The 25,971-nt window shown below is 45.5% G+C and overlaps 1 protein-coding gene across 2 annotated transcripts in view; it reads left to right on the plus strand.

Annotated features, from left to right (window-relative positions):
• LOC120508712 (fibronectin type-III domain-containing protein 3a-like) overlaps nt 1-25,971 on the plus strand; it is a 37,814-nt gene continuing 11,843 nt past the window's right edge. Inside the window, exons 1-11 of one of the 2 annotated variants that reach the window (XM_039722588.1) lie at nt 1-36; nt 4,557-4,647; nt 15,019-15,154; nt 18,246-18,321; nt 19,155-19,231; nt 20,684-20,921; nt 21,862-22,134; nt 23,025-23,080; nt 24,187-24,341; nt 24,602-24,661; nt 25,661-25,799. In XM_039722588.1, coding sequence (XP_039578522.1) covers nt 15,059-15,154; nt 18,246-18,321; nt 19,155-19,231; nt 20,684-20,921; nt 21,862-22,134; nt 23,025-23,080; nt 24,187-24,341; nt 24,602-24,661; nt 25,661-25,799 — 1,170 coding nt within the window. In that variant the 5' untranslated portion in view covers nt 1-36; nt 4,557-4,647; nt 15,019-15,058. The remainder of the gene's footprint in view (nt 37-4,556; nt 4,648-15,018; nt 15,155-18,245; nt 18,322-19,154; nt 19,232-20,683; nt 20,922-21,861; nt 22,135-23,024; nt 23,081-24,186; nt 24,342-24,601; nt 24,662-25,660; nt 25,800-25,971) is intronic. The other variant, XM_039722589.1, reaches the window with a different exon arrangement.

Raw genomic sequence — 25,971 nt, forward strand, 5'->3', positions numbered from 1 at the left:
GCGGGCGCTGAGGCGGCGGAGCCCGCGGGGCACACGGTCAGTGCCGGGGGCAGCGCACGGGCACCGCCGGGGGCCGCTCCCCGGGGCTCCTTCCCCGGGCTCCGCTGCTCCCCGGGGCGGCGGAGAGCGGCCGTGCCCAGCCGGGGCGCGGTGGGCAGTGCCGGGAGCGGAGCCCCGCGGAGCGGAGGGCGGGAGGCGGCGCGGAGCCGGGCGGGGGCGGCTGGAGGGACAGGCGGGACCCCGGGGACGGGAGGGGTGTTGTGAGGCGGGGGACAGCCCGGCCTGTGGGACAGGTTCGGGGTGGACGTGGCGCAAGGGGCAGGTGGGGGCAGGATCCGCGGGGTTCCGCTGTCCCGGGACGTGCGGTGGGATGGGGTGAGCGGGATGGGATGGATTGGGATGGGGTGCCGGGGATGGGGTGCCCGGGGTGGGCTGGCGTGCCCGAGGCGCACGGGGTGCCCGGGCTGCGGGGCAGGCAGGGCTCGGGGTGTCCGGCACAGACACCGGGCTGTGTCCGGCTGCGCTGCCCTGCGGAGCGGGAGCATCCCGCAGGAGCCCCGGCGGGTTCGGGTTCGGGGGTTCCGGGGAGCCGCTCCCGGAGGGACTCCCGGAGCTCGGCGGGCCGGGCCGAGCGGGGGCTCCCGGCTGAGCCCGCCCGGATGAGGTTAATGCCAGGGGGTCGCGCTTCCCCCAGCCCGTTCCCGCTCGGATCCTCCGTCTCCTTCTTTCCCTTTGCTCTCCCTATCCTGCTGCTTCGTGGGGCTGGAGGGGCTGCGATGTGCGGTCGCCCCCCCGGGTCCCCCCTGGCCGCCCCCCCGTGCTCCCTCCCCGGCAGCCGCTGCCTGCGAATGCCACGTAGCCTTGTAGTTGTTCCCCTTGGCTGCTCCGCAGCTCCGGTCCCAGACACCTCCCCCGCGTTCTGGGCTCGGGGCAGGGGGAGGTCACTCCTGTCAGCCCCTGCCTGGCTGCTGGCCATCTTTCGCCCTCCCCCTTCGCGCTGTGCCCCCCTCTCCGCCTTGGGGCAGCAGCAGCGGGGACCCCGCTGGGGTCGCTCTCTGTCCGCTCCTGTCTGTGTGTCTCACAAAGGGCTGCGGACTGCAGCAGCGGCTGCTTCCCCTCGGGGACAGTCCCCAGGGATTCTTTGCCCCCGGACTCAGCAGCCCCTCTGCCACCTCAGATCTGAAGTGTTTTGTGTGGTGATCTCCAAAAACAGGGCAATAATGCATTGCTGGCAGGTGTATCTGCTCCCTTCAGCAGCTCGCCCAGCTGGTTTCTGAGTTTCATTTCTGTTCAAAACTTGGTTGGAATGACGGAAATTTTCTGTAATTAATAACTGAGGTGTCAGTTTCTGTCCATCCTGCTGCTACTTTGTCTTCTCTCTGTCCCGTGCTAGTTAATTTTTTTCACATTGGCAGCCCTTCCTTGCTTTCCCTGCTGCCTGACTGGGAATATTGACACACAGATAAGTTCCCCAACAGCCCGCTGCACATATGTGGCCTGTGATTCCTGATGTTTTCCTAATGCATTTATCTTTACAACACTGCCTTCAATAGGGAAATACTGTCTCAGTCACAGATGGAAAGACTGAGGCACCGAAATATTTATGGCCCAAGGTCGCACAGGAAGTATGTGGTGAGGCAGGGAATTGAATCTAGGTTTCCTGAGCCTCAGATTAGCATTTGAACCAGGGAAGCATCCTCTCTGTATTTTAAGCCAATAAATTGACCTTGGAGTTAAGATCCAGTGTAGAAGAAAGTACTTTGTGTTTGGTTCAGTATCTGTGTAAGTAAGCACAGCCTGAGTTGCTTCCCACACTCGCATTCCTTCCCTTGGTTTATGTAATTTGTGAAAGAGGATAAGGTGGTAAAATAGGAAAGATGTTGACTTTCTCAGGGCTCAGTGTGTGATCATGGGTGTTGAAAAGCAGCCAGCTATTACACTCTCCTCTCTCTTTGGGCTTTTTACCTTCCTGTTTCCAAATCTTGGAAAGTTTTGGAGCGCTGTTGTTGTCTGGGAATCTTTTGTTCCCAGCTGGGATCAAATAAATCTCATTTTCTAGAGAGCTGAACTGATTCACTGGATCCCAGATCTCTGTTTGGGATCCTGCACGGGGCAGGATAAACAGGGCTGGGGCTGATGGCTCACACAGCTCCTGCAGCAAGCTCTTACAAGTTGTTCACTCAGCTGTAGCTCAGGGTTGTTGCAGCAAGTTTTTGGAAAACTTGGCTTCAGCTGGAATGAAGCAGCACTTTGACAGTGCAGTGGAATAATTTCAGCTCCTTCTGCACAAATACCACCTTGCCCTGCTCTTCTCTTGGGACAGCTGATTTTTGGTGGTGATTTGGTCCTTCAATTTCTTCAGTGGTTTTGAGGAATTGGAATGGTTTAAAACAATAACTCCTGGGGGATTCACCTTGAGAGAGAATAAAGATAACTTTGTCTACACAAATCCATTTCCTGCCACAAGCCTTGATCATAAACTGCATCTCTCTTTGATGTTGCACTGACACCAAATCTGCATATAAATGTTCTGTATAACTCTGACCTTTTGGTTGTCATTTTTGGAGGTTGGCATTGGCATCCTGTTAACTGTGGGGCTTGTCCCACCCCTGCCAACAATTGTCATCCTTTATGGTTATTTTTAGGAAAGGTTTGGTGAGTCCTCACAAAAACAATATTTCATATGGACTGTGCAGACAGGAAAAATTCCAGTATTCTGCTCCCGTTCCGCCTGGCCTTGGGTGAATTTCATGCAAATTAAAATTTATCTTTTAAGCTTGAAAGAGCAGCATTTTTATTTGGTGACTTGCTATTTCCACAATTGGGAAACTTGTCAGATTTAGAAGGAAATACGTGACTGGGAAGACATTCTTATAATGTTGTTCATCAAAGTCAGGAGCTGCTAAGAAATATTGTAAGAATTCTTTCCCTGGTTCCATATTTTCTTAATTTCCTGTCATGATTTCATTGAATCGGAGAAGAATTTTAAAATTATCTCTGAAAGCAGATGAACAAAACCTCAATATTAGTAATCCTGCAACAGGCAAGAGGCTTGAGGGGAAAAAATTACATTTCTCACTTCTAATTTTGTTCTGTCTGAAAGCATCAGGTCTGAACTCTCAGTATTTAAACCTGGGGCTGCTCAAGGCTCAGTCTCAAGGCTGGGGGATGTGGAAGCAGGAACCTGTGCATTTTTTCACCTGTTTTTAACACATTGTCATGAAGCTTCCCAAGGTCAGGATGGTTGGTTTTCAGCTGTTATCTTTGCTGCAAGCCAGACCTTCACTGAAAAGTTTTGGATTCCTGAGTGAGGAGCACACACTGAACTCTTTATTGCATTCTTGAAGAGCTTATTGTAAAAGCAGCGATAATTTATTCTTTCAGTGGTGCTAACACAATCCTGTCTGTGTATTGACCAGCACAGACAGACCACTGGCTCCCAGCCCTTGGGCCCTTTCAATCCTAATGTAAATCTCCCCTTGTTCCCAGGATCTTGATTGATGTGGAAAATGCCTCCTTTTGCCCAGGATTCACTCTGAGGCCTGATGCTTTATATTCAATATTTTTCCAGTGTCTCATTTAAAGCAGCTCAGCAGGAACATTTGTTAGGTTGTGACTTCAGAAGCATCTTCAGGTGATGTCATCAGTGTGACTTGAAGACAGTATCACCTTTTGGTGACAGTGACAATGGATTGCTGTGTGGGAGCTTCTCCAGGCAGCCTGAGGAGCCACCAGGACTCAGATTTCTTGGAGTGTTCCAGTAGAACTGCAGAACACTCTGCACCTGCCTGGGCTTTATCTTTAGAGATTCAGCAGGAATTTCCCCATGGAAAAGGCATTGGGAAGGAGGAGATTTGGAGTCCCCATCCCTGCAGGTGTCCAAGGAAGGACTGGAGGTGGCACTGAGAGCTCTGGGCTGTGACCAGGTGGGGATTGGGCACAGGTTGGAATTGGTGATCTTGGAGACCTTTTCCAACCTTAATAGTTCTGTGAAGAGCAACATCGGGGATTGACTGATCCCTGCAAAACCTTCCTGTGTCTGGAGGGCCAAAAGAGGCTCAATTTAGGAAGTATTTTAGTGCTGGATGCAGCTTGAGGAAGGTGGTGATTTTTACATTATTAAATACAACATCTGAAGTGGTTTAACAACTCCTGGAGCTGTTCATTTCCTTCTGCCGGAGCATCTTTTATGGAGCAGTTTCTAGAATAAAGCTGTGCTGCCCCATAACAGCAAACTGGGATTGTATTTCCAGTTTTTTGTACAATTTATGTCTTTTATGTCCTTTAACAGAAGGGAAATGTGTGCATGCCAATTTAAGTTTGGTTCTGTTTGGAACCTGATTTTTCTGTCTTTGTTGCCATGCAGAGGAGTAGAACAGGTATAAAGTAGGTAACTAAATAAATCCAGTTCTGTCCAAAGAACTCCCCAGTGGAGTTACCACTGCCTGGCTCCTGCTGTTTCCATGGATCTCTGGTGTTCCCTGCAGCTTGTTTTTCTTTGGATTTCATGTTTGCCAAGGCACTAACATGAAAATGTGGGGTTTTTTTGCCTGCAGAAAGAAGCTTGAGGACAGCACACGTTGCTCACTCTGCAGCAGGCACTGGAGCACTCACCAGGAGGAATTCCCAGTCAGGAGAGTGACAACGGTAATTGCACAGAATTTAGGATTCTCCCAGGTTTTATGATTTTTATTTTCTCATTAAATCTCTAAGTAACATTTTAAGTTGAAATTAGTGTATTTGACAGACCTCTAAACTGAGGGCTCTTTTTTACTGGAAGAAAGTTCTGGACAACTTATTATCAAATGGAAAAAATGAATTAGGGAAGGAAGAACTGATTGAGTTCTTGAGGTAAGAAGAGTTTCAGGTTCTACAGGAACATTATTGATTTTGTAAGGTGGCAGCCTTATCTCTGTTTTCACATTTCTTAGTCCTTCTTCTCCCTTCACCCACTTAGCTGGAAGTTTTCTCTTGGAGAGAATTGCATAATTGGCTTTGGACAGAGAAAGTAAATTCTGTTTTTAGCCAAATGCATTTCCTGTGTGGAGAACAGCTGGAGTGGGTGACAGCATTCTGGTAGTGCCTTGCTCAGATCCTTTGGTTTTAGTTGGAGATCATGGAACTGAGTTCCTTCTCATGGAACTGGTCAGGTCAAGGAACTGATCTGCTGAAAAGCAGAAGGGAATCTCTCAAAGCCTTGGGAAGGAATGCTGGAAAGCAAAACATGATCAGCAGATGGATTTGATACAAGAGGTAAAAAGAAGTGATAATCATGCTGCATTCCTGCATCTGTCCAGGTGTTGTGGAAGGAAAAGCATTCAACCAGGTTAAATCCAGGTTTATAAATTCAGATGAAGTTTTTTCATCTGCCCTTCCATGCCCTTTATTAAGTAACTTCAGCATTAATGTCTTCCATGGGAATCAGTTAGTTTCAGTTCTGCTGAGTGAGATCACAAACCCCACTGATGTCACTGGGGTTTGTCATCTCCAGTCAGGAGTGAAGGCACTTTAATGTTTGCATGGGAGGAGTTTTATGCTCCTGGAGGACTTGTTCATGTTGGTTTAAAGCAGATCCTGCTTTAAAAGACCTTTAATCTGCTCACCCAGATATGTATTTTTGTCCATTTCAGTGTGACGGGTGAGAATTATTTAGAGGAACTATTCAGATTTGGAAGATAATTATGTAAACAGTCTTTTGGTGTATTGTAAATTGTCATTTTGCTTTTTAATGCCTGGATTTCTTAAAATGTAAACTTGATAAAACTTACATAAACTATCATCATCCTTAGGTTCTTTAAAACTGATAATTTCTACTTAGGCAGTTCCATAAAAATGTGATTCAGTGCCCAAACTTCCAGCAGGTTCATTGATTTGCAAATAAATATCCAAAGCTCAGGTACAGAAAGGAAGGATTTTCAGTGTGTTGCCAGCCATCAGCTGAGCTGTGGCAGTGATTCTGTGCTGGTCCTGGCCAGTCACCCAGACTGAGGGAAGTGTTCCTGCTCCAGCCTCATGGGGATGATCTCACACTTGCATTTTTCCCTTGCATTTTCCATGAACTAAAAAAATGCACATGGTCTGATGCCACGAGACTGCTCAGCTGTGGTAATTGCAGTCATTTATTGGTGTGTTTTAGCCCTGGGTTTAAGCATAACCTGTTCTAACCAGCCTAATTTGACCCAGTGCTCAGCTAAAGTGTTACAGCCTCAACCTCTGGTGTTGTGCAAGGAAAAGTCTGCAGCTGCTGCATCAAAATAATTCCTCCTTGCTCAGAGTTTGCTTAATCTGCTCCAATTTGGAGAAATCCTTTGCTTTTGCTGGGGTTTTCTGCTCAGTTTTGAAGTCCTGGTTTAAGAGGGTTGTTAAATGAGAGAGGCCTGTTTGTGCTGCATCCAACACTGGTGATCTGGAGACCAGAGCTGGTGGAAAATCAGCCTTTGCTTCCTCGGAGCCTGCAGAAACCAGGGAGCAAACTCCTGTTTGTTCCACCTGTGAGATGCTGCTTTTCCTCCTGTTCTGTTGGATCAGGCAGCAGCTGACTGCTCTGAGCTGTCTCCTGGCAGGGAGCCTCTCCTGGAAATGGCCTGGTGGCTGCTGGTGCTCCCAGTCTGCATGATTGCCCCCCTGAGTGGAGTTTCAAGGAAATAAATCAGTGGAGGTGTGGAATGGAGGCATTTGGGAAAGAGCTTTTGGATCACCTCTGTCTCATACCAGCTGTGTGTGTCTGCCATCCCATAATGCTCCCAAATTCATGGAGGTATCCCCAGCTCTGGCACTAAAAAAGGCTCAGGTTTGGTGCTTTCCTGGCTCATTCCCAGGAGTTTTCATCCAGGTTTGGACACACATGGCACAGGACAAAGCAGAGCAGCCAAGCTCAGGGTGCTCTTAAATTCCCCACTTTTCCTGGTCCTCACTGGAAGATTCTAAAAAAAGCTTTAAAAATACTTTAATATTTATTCCATGCCATGAGCTGGGTGTTGCTGGCTGGAGGGAGGGACTGGGATGAACAAGGTGCTGTGGAATGATGTGTTCCTGTTGGAGGGAACGTGTCTGCACACACAGCAGCCATTCCTTTGGGTTGCTTCCAGGCTTCCAAACACAGCTTTTCCCCTGGAAGCTGGTAAATGGGCAGAACTTCTTTATTTTCAGGGAAAAAAGTTATCATAAAATGGCTTCAGTTTTACCTTCCACTCCAAGACAAACGTGTCCCATGGAGAATAGCTGTGCCCAGTTATGCAGATCTGGATTTCAGAGCCTTGGGAGAGGGTGCAGCTCCCTGCAGGAACTTGCAGTTCCCAGCTGGCAAACCTTGGCACACTTGGAAACTCTTTGTTTCGTCTGCCCAGCTCTGTGCTACTTCCAGGTGGGAATTCCAGCTGCCTTTTTGCTGACCAGTTCAGGCCCAGGAGGGAATTCCTGGCACACACAAGGGCTTGGGCTCTGTCTTGTGCCTCTGGGCAGAAGTTTTTTGGATTTCTTTTCCATGAACTGATGTCTGTTGCTTCCATAGCTTTCAAGTGAATTAGAGAACCATTTGGAATTTCCATGGTGTACAGTTAATGTGTAAATAAACTGGTTTTCTTCATGGCCTAAAAGAAACCAGAATAATGTGGTTTTAAATTAATTTTACACTTAAAACAAGCCTATTGTTAAATTGCATGTAAAAAAGGCTTTTTTATCTAAGCTTAAAAGTTTTTTCTTTGTGGAGCACTAAGATGTTAAAATGAGCACCTTGGCTTATTGCAGAAAGTGTCACCTTCCTAACAGGTGGAAAGAAAGATATTTTATATTTAATTCCTTTTTTTTTTTCTCTCTCTCTCTTTTTTTTATTTTTGCAGCTAGAAAATTTCTGATCCCTTTATTTTTTAAGCTGAAATAAGAATGAAGCATCTTAATGGCTCAGTCCTTTGAGGTGCTCAATTCTCTGAACATTTGTGGAAGCAGGATTGGGATTAGGACAGAAATAGGACTTTTCAGGAACTCCTGGAGTTTGGTTTATGGGACTGGTCACTTAGGTCACTTAGCACACAAGTGCTCAGGATTCAACTCTGCTTTTCTGCCAATAACAGAAAAGCCATAAAAGAACTAAAACAACAAAGGAAAATATTTATCTAAACGTCATGTCATGTTTGCATTATAGAAACTGTTACTGCCAATTTTACAGGCCTCCCATATGAATAATTCTGAGGGCAGGCATGGCCTTAACGTGAGCATAATATTAAATAACAGCTCAAATCAGATGATTGCACTCTGGGCACTGACAGAGCTTCTCTGCCCAGCTCTTCCCAGCGGAATTTCTTTTGGGAAGAGCAGCGGGGAGCTGTGCAGCCTATGAAAAACGTGGGTGTAAGCCTGGAGGGTGGGCACTGGAATCCTGAGGGATGGAGTTTCAGGCTGGAAAACAATCCTGGAGTGCTGGGGAGCTGCAGGGGGAGGCTGCAGGGGACAATTGTGGGATGGCTTTCCTGGCACGCTCCCCCCGGAACCCGATCCTGAGCCAGGGTGAAAATCGATCGCATCCCTGGGGGCAGAGCTCCCGGGCCTGGGGGGGTTGGACCTGCTGGTTCTGGGTGGTTTTAGGGGTTTTGGTGTCTGGGAAATGAGGGATTCCATCCCAATCTTAGTCCTACTCCAGGGAGAATTTTAGGAGCGTTGAGGTCTCGTGATGGCCTGAGAGATGAGTGTTAATAGTGAATTAAAATTCCCCCTGTAATCCCAGCAAACGCCTGGAGCAGAGTGTGGGAGCCTTGTCCTGTGTGTGGAGCTGGGCTGGCATTTTGGTGAGGTCAAATGTGGGCTCTGTGACCCCATCTGTGACCCCATATTTAAGTATTTTCCTATTATATTAAAAATTTCTCTTCAAAAACATCTCACACTGACTTTAAATGTGAGGAACACTGCAGACAGGCACGGATCAGCTTTATTCCACTGTCCAGAGGAGAAACCCAACACATTTCATAAACAGTGAAAAATAAGTTTATAACCCCAGACAGAAGCTGTCCCAAAGGCATGTGAGATCTTTCTGGAGAGAGCTTTTTAATATAAAAGGAAAATGCTTTAATGTGAGACAACAGGAACTTTGAAACTCGCTAAATCTGTAATACTGCAACACATTTGCACAATAGATAACATGACTACAGGATACAATTCCAATGAAAAAGTTATTTTTATCAGTTTATTACATTTTTCTTCTTCTTTTTTTTACTATTACAATTAAGAAATACACAACCTCTTTGTTCTTCCATGTCTTGCAGTAAATACTGGCAAAAAGAGAAACACGTCTGTAAATTGTAGATTGTAAATTAGTGGTGACTGCTCCAAAAACTCTTGATAAAACAGGAGTGATGTGTTTATCCAGGAAGATTCTTCTGGCCACAAGCTTTCTTCCAGATATTGCTGTGACAGTTTTGAAGTTGCTTCTCCCGTGTCATTGAAGTGGAAGTGACAGAGCTGACATGGGGCCTCGTCCTGAGCTGCACGTTGGGAATGGCTAAAGGAGGCTCAGGAATGCTGGGAGCTCTGCCCAGGAGTTTACAGAACATTTCTGGAGTCATGATGCTTGGAAAAGCCCTCTAAGATCCCCCACTCCAACCATTTGTCTGCAACTGCCCCTCTGCCCTGGAATTGTTCATTGTTCCACTTGGGATCCAAACCAGCAGAGACAGTTGGCGTGGGGTGGACTCGGTGATCTTTAAGGTCCCTTCCCACCAGTCATCCTGGGAATTCTGGGAATTTTAGCATTTCCAACTGCCTGGTGTGAATAATCCCTGATGTTTTCCAGGCTTGGGGTGGGATGATCCCATATCAGGCAGCCCTCAGGAGTTCCGAGGGAGCTGCAGAGCAGTTTTCCATGGAATCTGAGCTGGAATCAGTGAGCACTGAGCACTCCTTGGGGCTGCTGGGCTTCAGCCTGGACTTGGGCTGGAGTGAGGGAAGGCTGGGCTGGAGCCTTGCAGAGCTGGGCTGGAATTTGGGCTGGAGCAAGGGGAGGCTGGGCTGGAGCCTTGCACAGCTGGGCTGGGATTTGGGCTGGAGCTAAGGGAGGCTGGGCTGGAGCCTTGCAGAGCTGGGCTGGAATTTGGGCTGGAGCTAAGGGAGGCTGGGCTAGAGCCTTGCAGGGCTGGGCTGGAATTTGGGCTGGAGCTAAGGGAGGCTGGGCTGGAGCCTTGCAGAGCTGGGCTGGAATTTGGGCTGGAGCTAAGGGGAATCAGTGAGCACTGAGCACTCCTTGGGGCTGCTGGGCTTCAGCCTGGACTTGGGCTGGAGCTAAGGGAGGCTGGGCTGGAGCCTTGCAGAGCTGGGCTGGAATTTGGGCTGGAGCAAGGGGAGGCTGGGCTGGAGCCTTGCAGAGCTGGGCTGGAATTTGGGCTGGAGCTAAGGGAGGCTGGGCTGGAGCCTTGCAGAGCTTGGCGTTTTTGCTGCTGCAGGAAGTGAGGTCAGGCCCAGCTCTGTGGACAGGAATTGTTTGCTGCAAGGGCAGTCCTGGAGATTTTCTGTTTTTCTTAGAAGCTTTTGTAGGAGTGTCCCTGGAAAATGTTGCCTTCTTTTGAAAATGGGAACAGGACCGTGTTACTTGAGGTTGATGAATTAGTCCAGAACACATCTCATGGCCTGGTTTTACAGTATGGATTGGGTTTATTTAGTTTAAAATATATTCTGTTGGGAAAAATTACTGTATTTCAGTTTTTTAGATGTTGAATAATATTTGAAAACAAAAGCTATTTAACTTAACTCATTCAAGCTGTTTAACTTAGGAATGTGTTACCCACTACCACTTCTTCCAGCTTCAGGTTTGTTGCTGAGATGATAAATGCAAATTATTTTAATTTTTTGTGGCTCTGTGGGCTGAATTCATCCCTCAGCTCAGCCCAGGTTTGGAAATGACCTTTAGCTGGTGTGTAATAGAAACCACTGCAAAAAAATGAATCAGGCCAGAAGTGCCCTTGCAAAACGTAACCTTTCTAAAATTTAACTTGTTTAATTCCATACTGAGTCAAAAATCTTCAGGACAGGGTGACAAAGCTGTAGAGACACTTCTACAAGTTCTGCTATTGATTCATATTTAATGAGTCACTAAACTTCAGTTTATTCCTATAAATGACAAGATTTGCCTGGTCTTTAATGCTTCCAGATGGGTTTTTTCTTGCTTATTTTTAGTCTAGAATGTAAAATTTAGTGTATTAGCTCATCTTTAATGTCAGTGCAGCCTGTGAATTCCCAGGACTGTATTTTTTTCCTTGATTTCTTTTTTTCCCCTGACCACTTGAATAGTTCCTGGGGATGATCAATCCCTCACTGCCAAGAGCAGACCACAGCAAAAGCAGCTTGAGCTGCTCTTCCTGAGACCGGCTGGAATGAAGTGGCTTTAGGGACCAGGGGCTCTTTGATGCAGTTCTCCCTGTGGGTGGCTCCATGAGCAACCCCCCAGCTGCATCTGCCTCTCAACCTGACTTGGTCTGGGGTAAATCCAAGGGTTTAGGGGAAGTCTGGAACCACTGACAGCCTTTAGGGATGATGTGAAACTTGGGAGCTCAGGAGGGTTGTGGAGGAGAGGCTGGACCTGCCCTGGCCCCAGAACCCCCTGGTTCCAGGTGTGGGCAGGAGGAGCAGGGGATTCTGCCCTGCTCAGGTGAGACCCCACCTGCAGAGCTGCCTCCCAAAACAAAAAGGACCTGGAGCTGCTGGAGAGGGTCCAGAGAGACCACGGAGCTGCTCTGAGGGCTGGAGCCCCTCTGGAGCCAGGCTGGGAGAGCTGGGGGTGCTCACCTGGAGAGGAGAAGGCTCCAGGGAGAGCTGGAGAGGGATTTGGGACAAGGAATGGAGGGACAGGACACAGGGAATGGCTGCCACTGCCAGAGGGCAGGGATGGATGGGATATTGGGAAGGAATTCCTGGCTGGGGAGGCCCTGGCACAGGGTGCCCAAGCAGCTGTGGCTGCCCCTGGATCCCTGGCAGTGCCCAAGGCCAGGCTGGACAGGGCTTGGAGCAGCTGGGACAGTGGGGTGTCCCTGCCCATGGCAGGGGTGACACTGGATGGGCTTTAAGGTCCTTTTTAACCCAAAGCATGCTGGATTCCATGATGCCTGGGTGTGGATGGAGGTGGGTTCAGGAGCCTGGAGTCTCCTCTCTGCCCTGTGCTGGTTGTCCTGCCCCTTTCCCTGGGGAGCAGCCTGGCCCTGCAGGGAGAGCAGGACTGGATTCCCTGCTCCAGGCCAGCCGTGGGAGGCTGTTGGGAAATGGCTTTTCAAGATAGAGCTCTGTCTTTGTTTTGTTTTGCAGGAAATTGTGCTGAGTATGTAATAACTTTTCAGGAATTCTCTTTTTATTTACCCAAATACCACCTACTTCCTTGAGTGAAATGGAGACTTTGGGGAGGTGAATCCGTGGATTTATTTCCCTGGAAAAGTTTTACCTCTTGAAGTGGGGAGGGGTTGAGCCCCACATTCATTGACTGTGTTCTCTTGGAGGGCAGGGTGGTTTTGCTGCTCTTATCAGCGTTTTCAAGGAATGAAGCAGTTCTCAAAAGCCAAAATAACTTGGTTTTTTTCCAGTTTGTCAGGATGTCCCTCTTTGTCCTCAGTGTTCTGCTACTTGCAGCCACCCCAGCCCAGCTGCACAGGGAAATATCAACGTTGTGAGCCAGGTGAAACTGTCCCAAAACCTCTTCAGATGGTTTTGTTCCTGTCAGTACTTCTCTTTCTTCTGACCATGTGGCCATTGCTACTGAGACACAAAATTGGCTATTTTTGGAGTTTATCCTTAATACTTTAAGACCAATTATTTCCTGATACTCCAAATATTCAATTCTTCCTCAGAGAAATGAAGTTACAGCACTAAGCAAGCAGAAAGTGTTTGGAGGCGTCCATTTAAATTAAATCCTCCCTGTGTCATTAGGCAGGAGATGAAGGCTTCTAAAAACCACAGGGATTTTGGGGCTCTGCTCTCTAATTTGTCCTAAAGAGAGAATTAAATTCAGCCAAGGCAGGGGAAGAGCACAGAAACTCTGAACCTTTATTTGAAGTTGCAGAGGATGAGCACAGAAACTCTGAACCTTTATTTGAAGTTGCAGAGGATGAGCACAGAAACTCTGAACCTTTATTTGAAGTTGCAGAGGATGAGCACAGAAACTCTGAACCTTTATTTGAAGTTGCAGAGGATGAGCACAGAAACTCTGAACCTTTATTTGAAGTTGCAGGTGCCTTTGGGTCCTGTTTCAGAACACATTTTTCTGCAGCTGCTTATTTGGGGTAGTTGAATTTCAATGCAGAAGGAGTTGCCCTTTGGTAAAGGGTTTTCCCCTTTATTTTCAGTTTTAATTTCTGTTTTCTTTGAGATTCAAGAAATTCATATGCAAATGTAAAATAAAGAATTTTCATTTTGCTTGTGTACAGTGAATTCCTGTTATGGCTTTTAAGGCTTAGATCCAACCTCAAAAAATGGGAGAGGTGTAGAGGAAGAAACCTTTGCCTGAATTTTACTGTTCCAGGCAGGGGTTTTTAAGTGGAATAGTTAAAATTTGCATCCTTGGCAGAGGCGATTCCAAACCTGACAAAAAGGAGATTATTTTATTCAGGAAATAAATACCATGCTCAGGCAGTTCAGTGTGTTTATTGAGTGTATTTAGGCCAAACCTGATGCAGATTTATCTTTGAGGTCCTGTCCAGCCCTTGCACCTTGCAGAGATGTTTGGCTTCTTAAAGCTGTCACTGGAGCAGCCCTGGAGAAGAATTTCCTTGTGAAAGGAGCTGGGTTTGGGAAGTCCTGAGGAGTTTGTTGTGCTGCATTTTGTGGCTGTGTGATTGCATCTTTGATTTTGAGATGATTTTGCAAGGGAGGAGTGGGGGTTTTATCAGTGGATTCACCAGCTCCTTTGCCTTGTCTTGATAACACAGGAAAAACCTTTGTAATCTCAGCTTTCTTACAGATTTTTCTGTACAAAATCAGTTAAAAGCAGAAGAAATTATGTTAATTATATTATATTTCTCCTACTGTTGCTAATCTGCTGGAAATAGAGTCCCACAGGTACAGAATTAATCAGTTTTTGTCTTTTTTCTTCCCCAAAAATTGCCCTTTCCTTGCTGCTTGTGGAGATCTGAAGAAGGATTTGACACTTTCAAGCAGCCTGACTCAGTTCATGCACAGATTTAGGGAGGTGTTTTGTGGTTTGCTTTTTATTTTTAAGGAATTGGACCCTCCTAACCACATTTTGCCTTCTGGTTTATGGGAGGTAATGGGAAAGGAGCAGGAAGTGTCAGCATTTCCTGTATCCTGTTATCTTGTGCTTTTTATGGATGCTGGATTAACTATACACTGAAAATTCCCTACCATTGGGAGCTTGTAGCTTGATTTGCTCTAATTACTATAATTAATTTGTATCATGTGTATTTTGACTTGCTCTAATTACAGATTTTCCCCTGGAAGCTCACAACTCTGCAGCACTTTTCCATTCACATTTCCCCATGACTGTCAGTCAAAAATTTTGGGACAAAGCAAACAGGATTTTGTGTTGTCTCGAGCTTTGCTTTCACCCTGGCAGGTTTTGTGTTGGAGAAATTGCATGGTTTAGGGTTTTTTTGGTCATCACTAAAATGTAAATGTGGTGTGTGTGTTATGTAGCCTAAAGCTTGGGGTCTGGAGTGGAAGCAGTTTAGAAATTTGAAGTGCAAATTTAGGAATAAATTGCTAAATAAATATATACAATAAATAAATAAATAAATTTAATTAAAAAAATAAATTTATACAATTTCCATTGTATAAATGGAAATTCCTCTGCTGTGTAATTGCTGTACTGAGGTACCAATTCCAGCACTCATGGCTGAAAATTCCTGATAATTAAAGGGGAGAATTTTGGGAAAAGGACATTTATTGCTTACATGAAAGGAGTTCAAAGTGAGAAGCAGGATATTGGATATTTGGGTGCACTTGGAGTCGACAGAGCCGAGTTTGTCAAACAAACAGGGAATGATTTAAGGAAGGGAGAGCTGGATCTGACCTCATCCCTGTTTTTTCTTGGAGCAGGTGGTTGAGGTGAGCAGGTGTCCATGAGTGATCCCAAGAAATGATGGCTGAGCAGCCGCCCCCCCTGGAAGCCACACCTCTGCTGAATGAAGTGCCACTTCTACCTCACATGGTCAACGGGGACAGCATCCAGCAGGCAAGTGAGCCCTCAACTGGGAGCACTGGGAGCAACTGGGATGGGGGCTCCACAAAAACCAGGCAGCTCTGAGAGCTGGGGAGGGGTGAGGTTGTGAGCACTGACATCAGGAGTTAAACAGAAGTGCAGAGGAAAAAAAATCATTCAGCTCCCAGGCAGTGGAAAGTGTGAAAAAAGGCTTTAAAATGGAGCTGCAAACTCCAAAAATCAAAGGAAAAATTGGGGGGTTAATAAAGGTTTTGAAGCTCTTGTGAAGTAATGAATAAAGATTAGCAAGGGATTGCAGAGGAAATCTATGACAGGAAAATGAAAGGAAAGACCTTGGCTTCCTGGTTTTAAGTGTCTTCATTAATAATTACAGTGCAGTGGTGAAACCTGAGTGTGTTTAGTTGAAACTTTAGAGCATTATTGGACACAACCCTTGAGAAGCCCCTGGTAGGATTAAAAATACAGGTAAAAAATGGCAGCAGAATAATTTTAAAGCCCAAGTCTGTGTAAGTTGTCAGTAAATGTGAATTTAGTGTTCAGCAGAAAGAGCTGAGTGCTTTGTACTACAAATACTGGGAGCTCTTCCCATCCTTGAGGTCTGGCAGGCCATAAATGCTGAAAGTTTACATGAGATCTTTAATTTGTCATTGCTGCAGATAAGAAGGAGAAATCTGTGTTGTTTCAGTTGTATAATTGGAAAAATGGGCTTTTTAAAGTAAAAAGTCCTTTTCCCTTTATCCATCAGACCCTGGAGGTGGAAGTACAGTGAGTTTGTCTGGAAATGAGCAAAGTCTCCAAGGTGTTTCTGAAGTTCTGGCAGTAGAAGGTGAAATTTCAGCCCTGGCCAGCTGGGAGGTGGCTCAGGTGGTTCAGGTTTCATGAGGAAAGGAGATCATGTAGATTTAGTTGGCTCCTGTCCCCAGAGCTGTGTGTGTGGGACATGGAGGTGACACTCATTGACATTTTTAGGACCTAGAGAAGACTTTGCAATCAGGTGAGATTAAAAAAAAAAAAAGGAAAATAATAGAGTTGCATTGTGGAGATGCATTTGAGGAGCAGCTTTGAAGTTTAAATAGACTCTTTAAAAGAGAGTCTTGACTTAGAATCTTTATTAATGCAGAGGATTTTTAATTATTTCTCCACCAGTGCTGTGGAGGACAGTGCTAATACTTAATTACTGTAGAGAGATTTGTTTCCAGAAACCAAACCTGTGTGTTTGGCCAGTGAATCCATTAGCTCCATTTCACTTGAAGCAAAAGTTGGAACTTTTCTGGAAGGGTTTCTGCATCCAGAAATGTGTGAACAGGGCTGAAAGCAGAGCTGTGGCTGAGCAGCTCTGGCTGTGCTGGTGACCCCAGCCCTGCAGAGGTGCCCAGCACACCTGGAGGCGTTGGCAGCTCCTGGGCTCAGCACCCCCAGATCCACCCCTCAGCCCTGCTCCAGCCTCCTGGAAATGTTCCTTGTTGGAAGGTGCCTGGGAGTGCATTTGTTCATGAATTCCAGTGAGTCACTGCTCTGAGGCATGGCCTGAGCATTCCTGGCATTCCAGGCTCCCACTGCTGGGATCCTTCCCTCTCTTCTGAGCTGGAGTTGATGGAGCCTGTGCTGAGGATGTGCCACCCTCAGAGGCTCTGAAGCTCTCAAACATTCCCTTTCTGCTGAGTTTTGCCCTCAGAGATGAGCCTTCTCCTGAGGTCAGTCCCTGCCTGTGGAATCCTGGATCCACAGCAAATCTTTGTCCTGTTTCTTGTGCTCTGGCAAATCCCCAGCCCATTATTGTCAGTTTGCTTTAAACAACTGACACCACTTCTCTCCCTTTACCCCAAGGAATGTATTAGCATTGAAGTCATGCATTTACTTGCATCTGAAGTGACAAATCTGCATAAAATTCATTATTAATGCAAATTATGCCACGTTTAAAGGCATTCTCTGCCTTCTCTCACTCTCCTGGAACCATAATAAATGTTACTGAGTGCCTAAATGGCCTTTTCAGGGATTTTGATGGCTTACTTATATCCAGAAACAAATCACCCACCCAAAGTAAAGTTCTCCTGTACAAGGAGCATCAGTTCTCCCCTACAAAGGAGGTTATGAAAAATAAAATCAAAGATTAATACAGCAATATGCTGAAGCTGCAAAAGCAGTGTTAAATAGCATTTGTCATTTATCCCTGGAGTCCCTAGTGATGAGAACAGTGAAATTGCTGCCTGGGGAATTCAGGGAGTTCCAGCACTGAAAATGTGACAGCACAGAAAAATTCATTCATTCATTAATGTCATGTGTGGCTCATTTTATCAGGAATTAAATGACCAGGTGATTTCTCCAGGTCCCATCTCCTTGCTACAAACGTCACTCCATGAATAGTGTAAAAATACTTTATAAAATATGAATGGAAGAAAATTGTACTGATCTTCACACTGCTTTAACAAATACATTTTATTTCAGTTTTTACATCAGCTCCAGCTGTCAGCAGGGTGGAATTTGAATTGTGTACCTGCAGTTCTTACCTGGCCAAAGCCCCTTTTATTAAAGGATTAACTGTGGAATATCACAGATGTTACAATAAAGTGCAGCTGCCAAAATTCCTGAGGCTGGGGCAGGATGAGGGGAAGGTTTGTGATCCCAGCAGTGCCTGAGGAGTGATCCTGGCCCAGCTCCACGTGGATCTCTGTGCAAGAGGACCAAAGGGACCTGCAGGATGTCACTGGGACCTGCAGGATGTCACTGGGACCTGGCTTCCTTCCACAGGGAAAGCTCACCTGGGCTCACAGGAGCTGCAGGGAAGGGCTGGTGGGAAAAGCCTGGAATGCAGTGTGAATCTCAGGTCATTATTGCCTCAGAAAAAGCAGAAAAATCAGTGTGAAATGTGAAATTAAAAGCACATTTCATGTATATCAAGTGAGGCACTTCTGGGAAAAAGGAAAAATACAAGGATTTTATGTCAAAGTAGGAAGAAATATTTTAATTCTACCCATTTTCCTGTTTTACTCCAAGGTTGCCAAAGCTCTGATGTTGTTTGTGTCTGAAGAGAAGGAGTTTTTCCCCAGAGAATTTCTAAAATTTAAAAAGCCCCCAACCCCTCTTTTTGTTTTGTTTCCTGCAGGTGATTCTTGTCCAGGTAAACCCAGGTGAAACATTTACAATTACAACTGAAGATGGACACATTCAATGCATTCAAGGTAAAGGGAGCCTCAAGTCCTGAATCCAGATATTTTGGTTCTAGGGTTATTCCACTGGGCTTTTTCTGTGATGTCAGATGTGTTTTCTGCACTGGAATAAATCAGATTTTTCAGTTTGTGTCCAAGCACAAATGAGGCAGCACTGGGAAGCTGCCAGGATTCCCTGAATCCTGCAGATTCTCATTCCCAGAAGATGGGTTTGCAGTGATCCTTGACTAAGTGTCTTCCCAGCATCCTAACTCATGATTTCTGAGTATTTATTAACAATAAGTTGAAGAGCTTTAAGAGGCACTGGGACCTCCCTGTGCTGTGAGGTGGGGAATCATTGCTCCACTCTGCAAATTCCTTCTTACCTTCTGGGTGAGTGACAGAAAACCTGAGTCAGGCAAAATATCTCCTGTAAGTCAAGTTAAATATATCAGTATTTCCATTTTTTGAGCATTTGTCACCATTTTACATGACACTGTGTAAAATGTGTCCATTCTGTTTTCATCAGGAATACTTCCCTTGAGCTTAACATGAAAAATAATGTATTTAAAATTAATTTTTAAATTCCTACATCAGCTTTACCCCAATACCTGCATTTACCTTCAGTACTACAGACTTTTAGGTGTCACAAATTAAGAGCTAAAATTATTTAAACAGATTTTTGTGCAATTAAAAACACCCTGTTGGCCAAAGCGTGGTGCCTGGAATAAAGCCAATAATCAAACAGAGAACGGGCTGCAATCCCTGATGTTTCAGGCTCCAGGGTGAGCTCCCACCTTTGGCAGAAGGTGTCTCCAGCTGGGAGAAGCCTTGGTTTTTAAGGAGTGGCCCCTTGTCCTCGGCAGGTCCAGCACATGTCCCCATGATGTCCCCAAACGGTTCCATGCCGCCGATCTTTGTGCCTCCCGGTTACATATCTCAGGTGCGTTCACTTCTCCTTCTCTTGCTGGGTGGTTTGGGGGAAATTTTAATAATATTTTTATTATTTATTGCTGATTGTAGCTGTGAAAAAAAGCTGTTTTTTCCATTGAACTTAACCAACTGTTTCACTTTATTGTGGGCTCTGTCCCCTTTGTTATTGAGTAATGTCTGATCCAGTTTCCAGGAATTTTTTAATCCTGCTCCCAGCAGTTAAAGACACTTTTAGTAACAAGGACAGCTCTGAATTGACTGTCTGAGCTCCATGAACACGATCCACATGTTTATTTTCATCAGTCCTGTTTGCAGGGTGAAGCTGGGTCATGTGAACAGTCCCAGCTGGCTGCAGGTTTTCTATTTAATATAAAATTTACCCAAGTTTTCAGTGCCCCTTTCTTGACCAGCCCTGATCTCCTGAAATTCCAGCAAAGCAGCACTGCTGGAGCAGAGTGGTGGTGGTGCAAACACTGATTCCAGTGATGTGTTTGGGAAATGAGCAGGGCTCTGGGCTCTCCCAGCTTTGCTTTTCCACTCCCTTGGATTTTCCACTCCTGGGTGTTGTTCAGGTCAGACCTGCATGTTGTTACCAGAGATACTCCCAGTTCCCAGTTTGATTTATTCCTAAATTAATGTGTTTTAAAAGGAAATAATCAAAACCAAATGTGGAAACTCATGTTGTAGTAATGTTGAAAATCAGGAGTGTTCTGAGTAGGTTTGAAACCTGTGAGTTCTTGGGTTGTCCCTGCAGTTTCTTTTGCACACAGCTGCATTTTGGGCTTCTGCCATTGTTCAGCTCTGCAGACCTTGAGCAAAGATTCCCCCAGACAATTTCTGATCCCTGTGAAATGAATCCCTCAGTGCAAACAGTGGGCAAAGCCCTGGCAGCACTGAGCTGCTCAGCCTGAAAACCACATTTATTTGTTCTGTGTTTGCTGTCACCTGAAACCAGCAGGGCTGGGTTGTTTTCCCTTGGTTGTTGTGACAGGGATTGACAAGTTGGAAAGCAGCTTTAAATCAGAGCTTGGGTTACCTGGACTGCTCTTGTCAGATGAGGTGATAACTTTGTGTTCCCAGTGTCTGGAGGAGCCCAGGGCTGGTTCTCTTGGGTTCTGCCAAAGTGGAGTGAAATAATTCAGGAGTGAACAGGTTGTGAGCTCCCATCCCTGGAAGTGTTCCGGGACAGGCTGGGTGGGGCTTGGGGCAGCCCCTGTGGAAGGGGTGGGATGAGATGGAGTTCAAAGTCTTTTCCTACCTAAAAAACATCCTGGATTCTGTGGCTACCTCAAACTCCACTTCATCCCAGCAGTCCTGGTTTCCACTGGGATCCAGTGTGGTGTGCAAAGCCTGCCTGTCAGGTTCTGGCTGTGAACCAGAGCAGGGAAATCCCGTGGTGAATGTGCAATATCTGATGGGACTCTCTCTGGCCTCACAGCTGATTTCTCCCGTTTCCCTGCAGGTGGTGGAAGAAAATGGAGTTCGGAGAGTGGTGGTGGTGCCCCACTCGGGGGAATTCCATCCTTCCATGCATCCCCCTCCTCCTCCCCCTCCTCCCCACGTGCCCCATTACATGCACCACCCCCATGCCCTGCTCCCACCCCCCCCTCACCCCGTGTTCCCCGCCGTGCCCGGCACAGGAGAGCTCCCACCCCAGTTCATGCACCAGCACCCGCCACCACACGTGTTCCAGGAGCAAGGTGAGAGCCCAGAGTGTCCCCAGGGCCTGGGGACAGCTGGCCCTGCCTCCCCACACATTGCCATGGGCTGTGTTATTAACTTAGAGCCCCCCTGTGGGTCAGGGACTCACCTGAGTCCCTGAGGACTCCCTGAGTGCAAAGTGTGGTTGTGTATCCTCTGATTTTTCTGTTTGGATCCTCTGTTTTCAAGGAATTATGCACATTTATACCTGAGAAATGTTGTATTTTCCAGTGTTGTATTTTCCATGCATCCCTGCTTTTGCCACTGTAAATCCCACAGCAGTGACTCCTAAAACTTCTTTCCCTAAAACTCTGCCCACTGAGTTTTGTCACAGCCTTGGTGTGAAGTTTATTGAAAAAGAAATTAATTTGATACCTGAATGTATTTTTGTTTTAGTCCAAATATGACTGGAAAGTGAACAAAAACAACCCAAAAAATGTTGTTATCCATAGTGGAGGGTGAAGTGCAGACCCACTCTAAAAACTGAACAAATCAATAAATCACAGAAGAATGAGGGTTATGTTGCATTAAACCAATCTCTAATCCTTATTTTATTATCAAGACTTAAAACAGAAATTAGACTTCATAAGACTGTTCATTGTCTCTCAAGTTAAAATTGAGTAATTAGGTATTTTGGCTCACTCTAGGCTAAAACAGCGTTCAGGATGTGTTGGAAAAATTCAGTTTGGGTCCTAAATTTGCTTGAGTTTTTGTGAATGTGTGCATAGCAGGGAAGAAAGGCAGCTGTAAAGCAGGATCTGGAGCAGCTGACAGCAGAAAGGCCCAAAAAATTCAGTTTAAAAAGACCCCAAACTCCAAAATCCCTCCAAAAGCACAGGGAAGTTCCAGGGGCTGGGTTTTAGTGATTTTTCCAGCTTGTAGGTTCAGATGTCAAATGAATAATTCAGAATAATGAAGTCATTTCTCCCTTCTTTGCAGAACCTCGTTCCCATGGGAGGACAAACTTCATCCAGAGGGACGAGAGGAGCCTCAAAATGCAGGAGCACCTCAAGAAGAGGCTAAAGGACAGACAAGCCAGTGGCCACACCAACAATAAACTGAACAGCCCTCCCTCCTCACCACATAAAGTCCTTAATTCTTCCAATGCCACAATTCCCAATGGGAATGGGAAGGGCCAGCAAGGGGCAGTTGGAGCACTAAAGCAGAAGCAGATAGGAAAAGCAAAGGGCAGTCCAGAGGCAGAGATGGGAGGTAGGTGGCATGGGCAGGGGAAATCTCTGTTGTTTTATGTAAATTCATTGCAAAACAGGTTCTGAAAAAGCTGAATTTATAATTATTATTTATAATTTATTTGTTTGGCTCTACAGGATTAGAGGAAGCCTGAAATCCATTATGGTTAGATGGTTTTTTTTCTTCTTTAGGAATCATTGGAATATCAAGTTTTTTCATTTGGTATTTATCAAATAAGGTCTTCAGGAAGATTTAATCTGAAACCTTTTTACTTCCCTGCCATTTCTGAGCCACGACTGGTCAATATTCCCAGTGAGGGTGACCTGTAGGTACTTCCAGAACTTCTGGTGTCACTGTTTGTGGTACTTTTTGGTTAACCAGGAGCCACTTAAACCTTCAAAAAATATGAAAATTTGAGCAGTTGTAGAAAGTGCCATTTAATTACTTCTAACTTCAGCTTTTGAATACCTTGTGGCTACTAAAAAAGCTTGTGCAGTGTCCTTGCTTTGCTTTGAGACAGTGTCAGGCTTCTTCCAAACTGGGAATGTTTTGCCGTAAAAATTCCAGGAAAACACATCAGGCAGAGATAAGATCTTATTGTCATTTTTTTTAACACCTCTCATTTTTGGAGGAATGTTTTTCTGTTGTCAAAGAAAACCTATTTCTGCTCCATTAGGAAAAGATCCCCTTTGTGCAGGATGTACTAAAAGGGTTTTTGTACCACTGTTGGTTTTGGATAGTTGGTGTTTCTGCCCCTCACACAGCCAAAACAAACAGGGGAAATGAACTTTGCACAATAAGAACCATTGTTCAAGTCCTAATGAGGCCAACTCCATCTCGTGGTGGCCTTTTGGTAACAGCCTGGGTTGCTCTCAGGCTTTGGGATAATCTGGTTTGTGTTTAAATTGCAGAATCTGACACAGAATCCAGGAAATGTGATACTCACTTGAGCATTGGCAAGCCAGTTGTAAGTATTAGCCTTAAAATCCCATTATTTTCTGGGCCTGTGCTTCCTAGAAAATAACTTGTGTTTGATCAATCCCTTTTTCTTTGTTCTTAAAGGTTTAATTTTTTTTAATAGAGAAGATAAATACAGTTTAGTTGTCAGAGTTCCTAGCTGGGAAAGGGCAACCATGCTGGAAATTCAGTATTTCTCAGTTTGCCAGCCTGTAATTCCAGAATATTCCACTGCTGCAGTTTTCCAGTGTATGTGAGGGCTTTACCTTGCAAACCAGGGGCCTGCTAAACTCTTGGAAGTTTGTCCACTCCTGGAACCATCCTTTGCTCAGCAGAGAGGATTTAGGAGTGTTGAGGATAAAGTTTACACAAATAGATCCTCTTTTGATGTTATATTGAGAAACTGGAGCAAATATTTGAGTATTTAGAGACTTTTTTAGGAAGGAGGATTCTGGTGAGGGTAATTAAAATGTCTGTGTTTGATATTGAGCAAGTGTAATGAGCTCTTCTCTGCATTATCCACACAGCAAACAGGGGTTGTGTTCCCTTGCACCAGCTTTTGAGGGGATTTTTGGTCCTTTAGTACTTTTTCCCTGCTGCTTCTGACATCTGTACTTTGAGCTACCCCAGGGTTGTGTTGCCTTGGGCAGAGAGAATTTGGAGTGTGGGAATTAAGCAGCTAAAAAAAAAATCAGACAAGAGATGTTGAGTTTTACAAACAGAGCCTGTGCTGTCCTTAGGATCAGTGGCTGAATATTGTGTGAGGGAGCTGTCAGAAAATGACAGTGAGGTGTCTGTGCCTAAATCTGCTCTGGGGTCCTGCCCAAGACTCCCCAGCTGAACATTTGCTCCAAGTGAGTGATGATGGAAACCTTGATGCAGGAATTTTCTCTTCCTGCCCCACTGTGGTGTTGGTTTGGTGTTGGAAGGGAAAGCCTTTAGAAATGAAAAGAGGAAATCATTGCAATCCAAAGAATGCCTCTATATTCCCACTCCAAAGGGAAAGAATTCCTCCAGTGAGGAGCTTCCTAGGCCAATTAGCGACGCCATGTTATTGACTAATTAACCTTTTCTTGCAGAAAGCAAACTTACTTGCATTATTTATGCTTTTAATAGGTTTCTGATATACAAGCAAGATCAGCCGTTCTGTCCTGGAATCTCCCAGTTAGTTCACAGAATGGAGAGAGCCATAGTCATAGTCCAGCAGCATTTACATTTGAAGTAGCAATATCCAACAGTGGTAAAAATGGAAAATTTAAATCTGTCTATGTGTAAGTTTAGTTTCTTCCTTTAAGCACAATGTTTAAACCATTAACCAATCAGCAATCTCTCTATCAGGAGCTGTTTGTTGACTTGCAGACCTTCCTACTTCACATGAAATAAATTTTAAGTAATGTCACTAAAGAGTTGTACATGGACAGTGGGAAACTTAAATGTGCACTACGTGGTTTTGCTTTTCAATGAGCTTTGAGCCCTGAGGTTTAAGGAAGAGCTGTAACTCTGCTTTCTGTTTGTTTTTGCCTTTTCACAGTGGGGAAGAATTAACAATTACACTTCCTGATCTCAGACCAGCCACTGATTATCATGCCAGGTATGCTGCTGGGGAGCAAATAAAGCTTTGGGGGATGTGGGCAGGCAGGATTATTGTGGCTTCATGGAAGAGGGGTGATACAAACAGTTAAGGAATACTCTGAAAAAACACCATGCTGTGAACACTGGGTTTGCTATCTAAATTCCCATTGATCTTCTAACTTCATTAAAATACCACCTCATTTCCTTCCCTACCACCTTCTCTGTCTCCTCAGATGCCTGAATTACCAACTTTAAATTATTCTCTGCTGGTATTTTTTTAGAACAACACTCTGTTGTGGGCTGAAGTCAGTGGGAAATGAAATAATTTAGCCTTGAAATTGGATCTGAAATCTGACTTGTCAGCTTGATTTCGGAGATGCTTGTCTGACCTGCAGCAGGGAAGTGGGAATGGGCTGGATGGTCAGGAGTAAATGATCCTCACTGGAGGTGTTGGGCTGGCCAGGGAGAGCAGCTGCTAAACAAACCAGGGGAACCAGAGTCACACTCAGTGCTGGGGCACTGGAGCAGGTGAGATTAAAAATTCCCTGCAGCAAAGTCCTGCTCTAAAGCTGTGGAACAGTTCTGGGTGTGGGGAGTGCTGGGACAGCTCCACCTCCACAGTGTTTTCCACAGAAAGAGGCAGGACTGCTGAACACACGAAACAATTCCTATGAAAATTGTGATTCAGCTGCACAAGCATTGACTGTATTTGAATTTTAAGGTGTTTTTAGTAAAAGGCTCATTTCCAGTCAGGTATCCTGTTGCCATTTTGGAACACCTACCATAGTTTACATCCCCTATCCCACAGGTATTTCAGCACTAAAATATTTCCACTGTGACAGAGAGTAAAGGCAGAGTAAATGAAGGGTGAGAAATGGGGGTCTGGGGTCAGCAGTGAGCCTGTGTGACCCCCACCCTGCAGCCACTGCCTGGGAATAAATCCCTGAAGCTGCCAGCTCTTCCTTCACATTTCCAGGTGCCAGTGCAACAGCCACATCATTAATTACCCTTTGTTTAGAGTTTCAGCAACCAGCAGTTCCATCAAAGAAACCATTTCAGAGCTGGTGAGCTTCACCACAGAGAGCTGTGAGCCAGACTGTCCAGCTGCCCCCAAACTGATAAACAGAACCAAAAACAGCCTGAGCTTGCAGTGGAAGGTAAGAACCACACCTGGGGCTGAGGGCAGGGGAGCAGAGCACTCTGCTGGGTTCCTGGGCAGTGGATTGAAGTGAGCTTTGTCAGGAATTCAGTGTGTGCTGTAGGTGTTGCCTTTTGAGTTGCTCAGTGAAGATTGATAATGAAATAATAATTACCTTTCTTTTTTTTTTC

Source organism: Passer montanus, unplaced genomic scaffold (assembly GCF_014805655.1).
Source record: "Passer montanus isolate IOZ18808 unplaced genomic scaffold, ASM1480565v1 scaffold49, whole genome shotgun sequence".
Taxonomy (NCBI): Eukaryota; Metazoa; Chordata; class Aves; order Passeriformes; family Passeridae; genus Passer; species Passer montanus.